The following is a 12,746-nucleotide window of genomic DNA, read 5'->3' as shown; positions in this document are numbered from 1 at the left end:
CTGAGTTCGTCTGCTAGCAGATTGAGTTCCCCCTGGTAAATGTTGTGACAACAGGAACATGTGTCTGAGAGCCCACTTCCAGATGTTCTGGGACAGCTTGGACAGTCCTGGAGAGTGAGTGCCCTCCTGCTTGTTGAGGTAGTACATGGCTGTGGTGCTGTCCGTGAGGACCATAACTGTCTTCCCTTGTAGGTGTGTCTGGAAGGCTTTTAGTGCCTTGAAGACTGCAAGTAGCTCTAATAAGTTTATGTGCTTGGAAGCTACGCTCGGAGTCCAGATTCCGCGAGCAGTCTGATGGGATAGGTGAGCCCCCCATCCTGTGAGGGATGCGTCTGTGGTTAGAGTGGCTTCCACTGCGGGGGTGGCGAATGGTTTCCCTATTACCAGGTTTTCCTTCGACCACCACCATAGCGAGAGAACCAAGGCCTGCGAGACCACCACTAGATCGTCCCATCGTCTGCTGGCCTGACACCACTGGCTGTCGAGCCACTCTTGCATTGGGCGCATGTGCGCGTGAGTTACCAAATAACTACAGGACGGCATCATTCCTAGCAAGCGCATTGCTTTGCGTACCATCACCTCTCGACCGGCCACATACTGAGGGATCTGAAACAGAATATTTTGGACCGTCTCGTTGGAGGGGAAGACGAGGCCGTCCTTTGTTCGAATTAGAGCCTCTAGGAATTGTTTGATTTGGCTGGGGTCTAAGCTGGACTTCTTCTCGTTGATGGAGAAGCCCAGTTGGAACAAAAGGTCTGTCTTCTGGGTGTTTGAGAAGCATGTCTCGTAGGACTCCCCTGTTATGAGCCAATCGTCGAGGTAAGGGTATACCGGTATGGACAACCTGCGCAGGTGGGTCGCTGCCACTACCTTCGTGAATACCCTCGGTGCAGACGCTACGCCGAAGGGTAGCACTCTGAACTGGTAGTGTTTGCCCTCCATCTTGAACTTGAGGTATTTTCTGTGCGCTGGCAACATCAAAATATGAAAGTATGCATCTTTCATGTCTAGTGTTGTCATGTAGTCCACTGAGATAGCAGGGGAATTACTTCCTGTAATGTTACCATACAAAATTTTTGTGGTTTTACAAATTTGTTCGCTGGGCGCAGATCTAGTACAGGGCGCATGGTTAGGTCCTTTTTGGGTACAAGGAAGTACACTGAATAAATACCTTCCATTACCTGAGATCGGGGCACGACCTCTATTGCTCCTTTCTGTAGCATCTGTTTTACTTCTTGCAGGAGGATGACTAGGTGTTCTGGTGACAGGCGTCGTCCCCTTGGAGGTCTGTATGTGGGGGACCAAATGAACTCTATACAGTACCCGTGGGCTACGGTTGACAATACCCACCGGTTTTATGTTATTCCCTCCCATGCTGAAAGGAACGATGTTATCCGGCCCCCAATCGGAGACCCGAACCTTCGGGTCATTTGGTGTTACTTGCCGGGGTGCCTCTGGGGCTGGAGCCCCGGCCTCTGCCCTTGCCACGGCGTTGTCCTCTTTGGTTATACTTGTTACTTGTACCCTGATTAGAAGGCCAGTTGCCCGCAGTGTAATGCTGTTGCTGCTGCTGTTGGCGTTGGCCACGAAAAAAAGCGCTTGTTCCCAAATCCCCGCCTGTTTGGAGGCTTTGAGATTTGGTCTAAGGTCTTTATGGTGTTGAATTCTCTTTTTGCATTTTCCAGTGCATCGTCCACTGCCCTTCCAAAGAGATTTGACTTCTATTGGCTTATAAATGAGTGACGCCTGCGTTTCTGCCTTGAAACCGGAATTGCGAAGCCAGACGTCACGCTTCAGCAGAATTCCCTGCACCAAAGAACGGCCAGCAGTTTCTGCCGCATCAAGAGTGTTCTTAATGATGCTCTGGTTGACCAGAGCTCCTTATGCAACTGTAGCCAATAAGCAAGTTTTTAGAGGTTCAGGGGCTTCGATGTCCTGCTTAAGCTTTCCCCATTGAGCATCAGCGTAGCTTGCCAACAATGTATTATTGGCAATCCTAATTGAAAACGCTGCCAAGGCGGAAATTCTTTTGCCCAAGGCATAAAGCTTTTTCCCTTTATCTGGGTGTGCCTCGCTGGTTGACAGTGGAACCCCAGCCCTCTTCCTTGTGTTAGTCACCACTAAAGAGTCCGGGACTGAGTGACCCCTGATATATAATGGGTCTGACTGAGAGGGTGAGAACAATTTCTCGATTCTTGGATTGACCCCTCTTACCAGCGCGGGGGTGGACAGCGATGGGGTGAGTCGTCTCTTAACCGAGGCGAGGATAGGAATAGTTTGACTAGTGGAAGGTTTTTCCTTTAAAAATCCTTTCGACGAAATCAGTATCTGGGGTGACCTCCCCAGTTTCAACTTCAAAATGCGCTGCTGCCTTCCTCAGTAGCACATTGAAGGTGGGCTGATCGTCTACTGGAGATGGGTTCCTGACCGGTGTGGTCTGAGGAAAGAAATGTCTATAATGTCGGGGTCTGTAGACCCTGATGGCGACTGCCAGGGCTGTAAGCCAACTTCACCTGGGTCCTCCTCGTAGCCCTCCTCACCTACGTTAGTGTCATCATGAAAACCTTCTCCCTCTTGTTGGTCTTCATTATTCACAAACTCATCCTCTTCCTGGAAGTGAGAGTCCTCTTCAGTGAGGTCGTAAGAGTTCATGTCTTCCTGTAGGGGGTTAAAGAGCTTTGGGTATTTAGCCCATGGCCCCTCCTGGAGTACCTCCCTAGGCCTCTTGGGTGTCCTATTTTCTGGGATGGCCATGAACCTGTCTAGCTTGTCCATACATGACTGGAACCTCTCTGCAGTCCAGTAAGGTAGGCCAAAGCGGTCTGGGAGTGAAAAGGGAGTTCCCTCTCCCTGTAGTTGCTTAGTTCTGTCCCATAGCGTAGAAGATAGAGTTCCTTTGCCTTCTGAGAAGCCCTCTCGCTGGCTAGGGTCTTCTGTCGACGGTGGGAGCTGTCCCAGCCTACCCTCCGGCGTCCTCAGCGTTTTTGGCCTTGTTAGCGGTTTTCGATGTGTCGTCCGTCTCTGGCTGTCTTTAGAAGCTATACGCGCGAGGCTTTCGGCGATCAGCTTCTCCGTCGAGGGATCGCTCGCCGTCGCGCTAGGCGGTGCCGAGTCTTTACTGGCAACGTAGCACTCTTGCGAGGCGCGTCGCCTGAGGATTTGGGGTTAGTGCCCTTATTTACAGAAAGCCCAGTCGGGGAAGCGGTGGTGGGCTTGCGACCCTTACGGTCGGCAGAAGACACCGGTGGGCCCAACACCTCCATTGACGTTATGGCTGCCTTCGTCTTCGACGAATGCGTGCCGTGGGGTATGTGCTTATATGTGTTTTCCTGTGTTTGTCCTTCTCACCGGGGTGTTCATCCCCATAAGCGGGGCATGAGCCGGGCTTGCCGGGGACGGACGACGAGGAGCGGGAGCGCTCCTTCGAGAGGTCTACAACCTCAGTTGCGGAGGCCGTATAATCACTGTCCTCGTCGCATTCGGCGGCGGCAGCTGGCGAGGAGTCAGACCTAGACATCGCATAGGCTGCCCACCTTTTGACCCTGCGGTCCTTTAAAGTCTTGGGTTGAAGTAATTTACAGGCCGCACAGCTGTCCTCTTTGTGATCGAGGGGCAAGCAACGGTTACACCGTTTGTGCTTGTCCTTCCAGGTAAGCGTTCCCTTGCAACGCGGAAAAAACCTAAAGGGCGTCCTCTCCATAGCTGAGGGCATGAAATGTGATTACGACCTCGAAAGAGAGGGATGGGAAGAGAAAGGCATTCTCAGAGTGTTAAAGAAAAAACCAACAACCCCACTCTCCCTACTGTGTTAGGCCGGCGAGGCCCGGCCACCTGTTCGGCAGCACCGAAGGATCTCCTCCGCTCATCCCTCCGTCGAAGATCTTGCTCGGCGGAGAACAGCTTGGCAGCTATGTCGAGGGAGGGATCTATGTGTTATAGTTAATAATAACGACCAAGGGTCGAGGGAATGATTTCGCAATGTCTCAAGGAGCTCTGCATAAAGGCGACCATTAACTGGGCGGAAAAAAACAATCTGAGGGACCTCGACCCGTGAGGGGTTGTGGGTACACTGCACGTCACTATAGGGATAGTGTTACAGACACGCCTCGTCAACATCCCCTTTTCGACTAAGAAAAACAAAATGCAATACTCCGCAGTGACCACTGGATGTCGGACTATGCACAGCATGTGATTCTAAGCAGATTAACAAACATCAGAAACTTATTTTCTGAAAAATAGTTTGATGATGCCAACAGCAGTACAGTAGGGAAGAGCAGGATCCAATTCACAGGTAAGTAAAATTACCCTATATACTTTTAGGCATGTCAAACATTCTAAGGCAAGTACACACTTTTGTAACTGTTCATGTTTCAGAGGGACAGTGACCAATAGAACTCATACATCAGTAAAATACTTTCAACACTTGATACAGTTCAAGGCAAAGGCACGACCTTTTAAGTCCTTCCCCAATGTTGAAGCATACATTTTCTCAGTGGCACTAGAGGGACACTCGTGGTCCAGAGGTCAAGTTTTGATAGGGTCAGTGTAGGCACAGAATGCTGAACAGTCAGAGTTCCTGAGAAAGGCTCTTCAAACAAGTGAGTAGTTTACTTCAGAGTTGCAGAAATGGTCCAGGGACTTCAGAGAAGACACCCTAGAGGGATTCCAGCATTGGGCCTGGGTGAGCTAGATGAGGGAACTCCCAATCTCATGAATCACTCCAAAGCTTCACAGAAATCCTACAAGGCTTAAGTTAAGCAATAACCAAGCCAACAGTACCACAGCAGAGAAGAGTAGTTTCCAGATGGATGTCTTGAGGATCTTCAGCCGAAAACCCAGCCCTTTAATTTCTTTTTGTGGTGACTAAAGAAAGGACACTGGAAGGGAATTTGCAGCAGGGATCAATGGGGAAGACTCCAAGCAAGAGTTTCTTCGAGACTGGTTGCGGCTCTAGTTTTGGCGTCCTTTTCAAGAGCCACGAGAAAACAGAATATCGATTGTCAGATTCTCATCACTTCTCTGGTTCAGCACTCTGGTGAGGGGACTTTAAGGATTCAATTCTGTCTATGGAGTCCAGAACGATGCCACCAATGTTTCAGCGAGATTCAGATTTCGAAAGACTATGCACCGCACAATGGCTCGAGGTCCCAGGGTACTGAGGTATTGCAGCACAGCAAGGTCATTGCACGCAGTGGGATGGCTCAAAATGCAGGATGTCTTGAGACTAGTGTATGTCACCGGCCTCTGGGTACGAGCTGCCGCATTTGGGGCCCCCTGGTCGATTGGAAGGTAAGGTTACACCAGGCTACGGTTACACAGCAGGTGCTCCATTAGCTGGAAATTGCTACAGCTGTATCTTCCTCTTTGGTTTCAGTTCCAGTGGTCGACCTGCCAGCAGCTTCCAAGGTCAGAGTATTAAATAGGAACTACAGCACAACTTCTGCAATCTCACCCTGCATTTTACAGAAGGGGGCAGTCTGTCTAATCATGCCTCCCAGCCCCCCCCCCCCCCCCTCTAGGAGCTGGTTCCTTTCAGGCAAGGAAAAAGAAAGGGCTGCAGAGTTTTGGACTCGTCTGACTTCTCAGACACTCTGGAGCCTGGGCAGGAAAACCTAAATATTTCCTCCAAAGACAAAACTTCCACTGAGGTCGTTCCGACCTAGAATGGCAGGGGAACACCTCAGAAACAGCAAGCACACAAGAAATGGAGAAAAAACGAAGGAGCCCACCATTTAAGAAAAATTGTGGCCCTCCTCTGCATTACTGAGGCTAAATTAACAGCCTGCGAGTAAGAATGACAGTCAGAAAGGTAAAATCCCTCACACCAGCCGTTCAAGTAAACTCGCAATTTTAACAAAAATATCACCAAGTAAGAAAAGGGATACATTGGTGGGGTGTGCTCGTTCACTTACAAAAAATGTATAGCAGATGAAAATCCCTCTTTACTACTTGGGGACAGTAGTTCACAAAAGAACATGAAAAATGAACTAGGAAAGCCCAAAGGTGCAACCCAGCATAAGCACAAAAGTTGTAGGAAACTAAACCACCATACACTATGGAGAGACATAAAAGGTCACCCATAAAAAAAAAAAGAGTAACAGACTAGGTGAGAGGGGAAACAGATTTCCCCTTCACCTAGGGACAAGGTAAACTATTTATCAAGTCCAAGCAAAAGGTTCTGGGGTTCACAGGTCAGGAAGATTTATCTTAATTATGAAAATCTTACCCAACAGGGAGACGTCTCAGAGTGATAGAGTCAATGGAGGTCCAGCAGGATGCCCACGAAGTTCCAGCCAAAACCGTGCTCCAGGAGACTATGTGCAGCAGATTGGTCCAGGTCCCAGGGTATTAGGAAACTACAGCCCAGGACGGTTGCAGCTCTGAGGCACAGCTCAAAATGCAGGTTGTCTCGAGACTGGTTGGTCCCACCAGTGTAGGAAGTCGTCTGTTTTCCCTGTCTATCAGAAGAGGAGGCTGTAGCTGTCATTTAGCAGTGCTTGGCGGTCGCTGCAGACTTCTTCCTCGGATTCATCGTTCCAGGAGTCCACCCTCTGCTGGCTCCAGGACCTCACCTTTATGCAGGAAAAAACAGCTGGAACATGCAATCACCAGTCAAGCCATACATGCAAATCTGGGCTGGCTTGTTCAAAAGGACATGCAGCCTCCCAGTTCGAACTGGATCCAGGCAGGACGAAGAAGGGTCGCACCCTCCACATGCCACTTCATGCCCTTTCAGGCACTCACAGCCTTCGCAGGTTTTCGCAAGGAACCCAGCAAAAGACAACAAAAAACTATCAAGACCACCACCCAGCATGGCAGGAGGCAGCTCAAGAAAGGAAAGGTTATCAAGAGTTGGTGAAAAAGGAAGACTGGCACCATTTTAGTACAACGGTGGCTCATGTGTCCCTTACTGCAGCTGCGATAGGAGCCTCCGTGTAAGTTCCACTAAAAATAAGACGAAAACATCCACCATCACTAGCCACTCAGATGAACTTGTCACTAACTAGAAAGTTACAGGAGAAGTGGAAAAAGGTATGCATTATGTCCCCTCAGCACTCCACATTAGGCGGGGTGTGCCGATCCCACAAAATAAAAGTTAGGCAGAATAGAAAGTATCCCCCTATCCTTGGAAACAATAGTTATCCCAAGGAAAATAAAAAGGGCAGCTCAAGGAGCTCCCAGCAACACTGTGCAGAAAGTGCTGTGTGGTGAAATAAAACAGTGCAGATGCCTAAAAAGGTGGAGGAAAGCATTACTCCAAAATTATGCAACTAAAAGGGTTGAAAAAGGTTTCCAGAGATAAAAGGAAAAAAGGTGCCACTCAGGATAACAGGTAAAAAATCCAGCAAAAGGTGCTGGCGAAATCACAAGTGAGGAGAAAATTGCACTAAAATGAAATTCTACCCAACACTCTGTCACCTCTCCTCTGGGACCTCCTGCTGCAACAGCTTCTTCGCTTACAAGGTACTGTTCAGCCCCCAATACTGGCCTGGGACTGCTTTGTTCCTGTGGTTCGGAGGGTTGCAGTTAAGCTGTTAGCTGCATCCCCCCTCAGGCCTACATTGAGCTACATTGGGGTGGACACCCCTTTGTGCTCCTTACCCAAAGAAGCCTAACTGATACTCACCTGTAAACGTGAAGAGATCTTCAGAGACTGCCTAGTCCAGTGCTTACCAGCCTTTCCTTCTTCAGCCGATGGTCAATGGACCCCCACCTCTTCCCCCTACCCCCTCAGGACTTCATGACTCACCTAGGATAGGGTTGGACTTCCATTGGTTAAGCAAGGGTTAACTAAAGTTACACAAATTAGTCTAAAGTTTGCATACTTGTTTCAGATGTTCCTGCTACTTTTTATGTTCTTACAAATGTTCTAAAGTAATTATTTGGAAATGCAAGAATTATGTGCATATACTACTGTGAGATAGTGCTTAACTTACTTAAATGGACTTAGTGTATATAAAATAAATATGTATTTTTAATACAACGTCAAGTGTGTTAGCATTTCCTTGAACTAAGTATGCTCCAAGTTGTTTGCAACACTACAGCCCTCCTATACCAAGCCTGGATGCTCAGCCATTGCTAAACCTAAAGTGTCTAACATTGGTCACTAAAGGTGACTTTACAACAACAAAATCAAACACCTAGTCACTTGGATAGCCTGGGAAGGGAACCTTGACCAGGCCTCCACCGGCCAAAGTCAGGTCAGGAAAAAGTAGATGAAGGACACATTAGACCTATGTAACCCTATAGAGAAGGGAGTGTGGGGGGGCATAAACAGGCATGTTAAATTACCATTCAAAGGTTTCGAAATCGATTTGAAGTGTTTTTTGTGCTTGGTCTGGTTGAGGAAGGCCCAGGGATCACAGGAGCAGAGGTCACTTTCGTATGGTCGCAGTGCTTGGGAATCTGTTCGACACCCTCCAGCTGAACACCCATATGAAAGATGGACTTTCGCAGTGCAGGCAATCTCAGAACACCTCTAAGATGCGAGGACTGATTGCAACGGAGTTACCCCTGTCTTCCAGGGAGAAACAAAGGAGCAGGTCCTGCATGGCTGCCCCCGATGCAAGAAGGCTGGAAATGCGGAAGCAGGTGTCTAACACAAGTTGAAGATCCTCCAAGTTTCAAGGATGTACTTGGAACAGCGATGGCTGCATCGAGGTAGCCCAAGAGAGCTGGTCAGCCCACTAGGTAGTCCGGGCACACCTCCGAAATCTCAGAATGCATGGATGCTCGAGCAGGGCGTTGAGACTGATGGTTCCCAATGGTCAATTAGTCAAAGCAAGAGTCTTGCGATCAGGCAAAGGATCGTGGCTTCACCAAGTCATCACTGGAGTTGATGCTGGTCAGCTGCAAAGAGAATCCTCGGGTCATCAGCGGCTGCACTTCATAGGGTTCTTGGTGCCAGAGAGCTCAAAAATGGCTACAGAAGTCCTCCTTTAATGCAGGATTGGGACTGAAAGCTCGCTCAGGTCCACCAATGGTAAGGATTTTCACCATTCAAACTGACAGTGGCTATCTAATCATGGATGGTCACTGGCCAAACATTCTGTCCAGCAACAAACAGCATGACCTGGATGTGGACTAGGGCCCGGCAGTCCCAGCTCCTAAATACGGCTATACACACACCACACACACACCCCTCCCCCATCCCTTTGCCCAGGAAAGGGCATTCCATGTATGGCCCAAGAGGGCAGGAAGAGGGTCAAAGGAGAATATGGGCAAAGGATAGGTGAAAATCTCGTGCCACAGCCATTTTATAGTTCTAGACACTTAGTAGCCATTGACTAAATGTGAAACACTAGAAAGATTTGCTGCCAACAGACTATCATGGGCATATTGCTTCTGTAACCAAAAAAATATATAGCACAAAACATTAAGGATACAAAGTAAAATTTTTCTAAACTTATTTCAAATGCATTTTTTTATTATGCATTTGTTTTTTTTATATATGTAATTTACAACAAATGATGGCTTTTAAGATTGAAAGGTTGATTCATCAGCCAATCAATACAAGAAAAATAACCGTATTAGTTAGCTCATGTCTCATCATGTGTCTCCCTTATCTACCATTTATATATGGTAGATATTCCTTGTTATCATAGTTCTGATGCACTAGGTGCGAGCTAAGAAAATAATTCTGTTTGTCCCATGGTTTGCATTATTAGGTATTGCTTTTTTTTGCAACAAGTTAAATATCCAGACATTGGCTTTACAAGTGGGAAGGGCCTTGTTAAAGACCCTTTACTCTGTAGAATATGCTGCCTAGAATTTATCTGAATTACAGGTTTATGTGCAACAAGAATAGTGTACATATGTTTCAGTGTACGTTTAGCATCTCTTGTGCAATCTATTGGGCTCAACTGTACCTAAAGGCTAGACCATCCCCTACCAAGATTGAAGCTTCACTGCTCCCCATTTTCCACATTACAAAGGATCTTGTTGTTCCCTCACAAATCTGTGGAAAAACATAACGAACACTCAACTGTAGCATTTTGCCACCTCTTTCCCCCTTAAGAGTCTTACTACTCTGCCAATCAACCACTGAAAGTCAGGTTAAACATAATCCAAAGCCTGTCTACCATTAATAGGTGGATTTTTTCCCCTCATACTTCAAAAGACCACCCTGAAAAATGAGTAGGGTCCCACCGAAACTGTAAAATATAGCATGGCCTAGAAGACGACAGTCTGGCAGCACAGGAAACAGTCTTCAACAGCATAGGCTTGTAAACAGTTTCAATACAGTGAGGTCTTTAAGCATTTTGGAAAAGAGTGCCAGGGGATAGATGGGACAAATGGAGGTCAAGGAAGGAAAGTCATACAGAACGCTAAAAAAGCAAACGGGCAGGAAAGAGCGAGTCTCATCAGATCTGCAAGGTGTGGGGAGTGGCACAAATGGTCCAAAGTGAACAGGAGAATGACATTGCTGCCTAACATTACCTTGCACTTTAAAGCTCTCACCTCCTTTTTGTGACATTCTTGCCTGCTTCCGCGCTACTATCTTGTCACATCTTCGGTGTCTGAAAATAGACAAAACAAATATTACAGGAGTACAGAAATTATATTACAAAAATGTTTCAGTGACCAAATTACTTCTAAACCCCTTTCCTCCATACCTATGGCATGTCTATCCAAAGGGAACGGAGCTGAAATTTTTACACAGCAAAACTACTATTTATAAAGCCATTTGAAGCCATGGTGAGCTTGTGCAGCAAACAGACTAGCACCTGTAAGTACCTTATCGCCAAATTCACCCATCAGTCTTTCCATCTGCCCCAGCCAAGCGGAAACAAATAACTAAGTTGGAGAGGGCCGTGGCAAGGTGTATAGACAAAAAGGGAGAATGGAATAGGAGCAACTTCAATGAGGAACTTCCAATTCCTTTCTACATCCAGTCTCCTTCTCTACACACTTCACAACGAAAGCTATACTAAAACCCAGGGAGCTTGAACCCGACCTAGACTTAACTGGAAAGATTACCATATTCTTGTGTTGGCACCTCCATGCAGTAATAGGAACAAAAAAAATGGAGATGTAGCCCTACAGTTAGTGCTTACTTGAAAGTGTTTCGGAAGAACCACAAGCTACTCTTTCACCTATACACATGCCTACAGTAGGCCAACCATTATATTGGCCTAGTGGATCTCCCTTGTTGACAAGCCTGACATCTAGATTTTCGTGAAATTGAATTGCCTTGTGAAAATCAAGGGAACGAAGTGTGTTCTTGGAATCAAATGACTGGTGTGGGAAAATTGTGGGCTAGCACATTTCCAGATTAATGTGAAACTTCAAGTGGACAAAAAGAGGACGAAGGGCCACTATTTTAAATAAAGGTGAGGTTCCGATTACATACTTCCATCCAACATAACTGCTACTGAAAACCATGTGAGCAGGTTGGTTGAGATGTACTGTAACCATGGTGGCAAATGATTTGTGAGCTGAGGAAAACAAAGCTCATAAGAATCCTAAACTTGATGTGGCCACCTCACTGGAAGGTGTAGTAAGGTGTGTGGGTTATGGAGGACGCCTAGACACTTGATACAGGCAAGTTTATTGTCAACGTCTCCAAGTAGTATAACAAGTACTGGACAGGACAGAAAGGACAAGGGCACTGGCACATCCAGACCAGCCAGTACACACCAGCAACTGACGCTTTCGGACCACTAGCATAGGCACTAACCAAACACTCCTACATGATGTCACAGCATTCATCCAACATGCTTCTCTAGCAGACTGGAAACAGAACCTACAGACTATAACAGAAGGCAAAGTCCTGACAGAACTAAGCCTCTTCATTACAGGCTTGTCAGGTAAGAAAACTGAACTTTTCACATTTAAAGAAAATGACACTAGATATGAAGGAACTCTGCAATGAGTATTTAAAATACCAGTTTCAGAATTTGAACCGTCTGCTCCCTGTGGCACGGTCAGGGACTGGACCCTGTCAAGAGAGCATGGGAGACTCTCCACTTCAGGCAAGAGGCCTACCACCGTGTTTGACAGAGCCAGTCCTGCCACCAGAGGCAACATGAGAGTTGGGCCGGCGCCAGTCTGTAAACTCTGTCTGGCAGCAACTGGCAAGTGCCACTCCCTGCTTTATGGCTGTTCACAATGCTGGCCAGTGTTTCTTCTTCCTGTAGCACTGCAATCACCAGAAATACTTGAGGCAATTAGCAGACTTTAGCTCTCACCATGAAGAGAAGCGAAAAAAAAGACAGGAAAGCCACACAACTAACATGTAATTTGAAAACTCTGGATATGAACCCCTAATGCAGACTTCGCTCATAGTGGGCGCCATTGCAGAGGGGCTATGCATGCGCATACAAATGGGAGGGTGGGGTATTCTGAAAGTATATTTCAATTTTTAGACAATTGTAACCTTCCCCAAGAGAAGAAATTCAGAAAGTGGCCTTGAGAATCTGCTGACGTGGAGTTGCAATGAAGGGCAGGGTGTGGGGCGGGGGCGATAAAACACAGAAGGGACCACATAGTGTGGGTTGGTGGGTGAGAAAAGGAAAAGGCGGTCCAACAGACCAGGTGGAAAAAGACAGTGCAGGGGACCATGGAGGAAGAGAACCGAGCATGTGCAAGTTGAGGTATTGGTTGGTGAAAGAAGTGGTACTTGGGCATGCATGCAAGGGGATTAAATAAAGAGTGTATGGGTGTTGGTGCCTGTGAGGGAGAAGGTGACTGGGAGAATGGAATAAGGGTGACCGTGGAAGAAAGTGAGGCCCCTACTGTTAACA

The 12,746-nt window shown here is 47.2% G+C and overlaps 1 protein-coding gene across 4 annotated transcripts in view; it reads right to left on the bottom strand.

Annotated features, from left to right (window-relative positions):
* The window catches only part of KMT2B (lysine methyltransferase 2B), a 1,990,704-nt gene that overhangs the window by 1,658,510 nt on the left and 319,448 nt on the right, over positions 1-12,746 (bottom strand). For all 4 annotated transcript variants that reach the window (XM_069604859.1, XM_069604860.1, XM_069604861.1 and 1 more), the window contains one exon: positions 10,462-10,520. In XM_069604859.1, the coding sequence (XP_069460960.1) occupies positions 10,462-10,520 (59 nt within the window). The remainder of the gene's footprint in view (positions 1-10,461; positions 10,521-12,746) is intronic.

The sequence above is a fragment of the Ambystoma mexicanum genome, chromosome 1p (genome assembly GCF_040938575.1).
Source record: "Ambystoma mexicanum isolate Mex_15411 chromosome 1p, UKY_AmexF1_1, whole genome shotgun sequence".
Taxonomy (NCBI): Eukaryota; Metazoa; Chordata; class Amphibia; order Caudata; family Ambystomatidae; genus Ambystoma; species Ambystoma mexicanum.
This window is presented reverse-complemented; position numbering and strand designations above follow the sequence as displayed.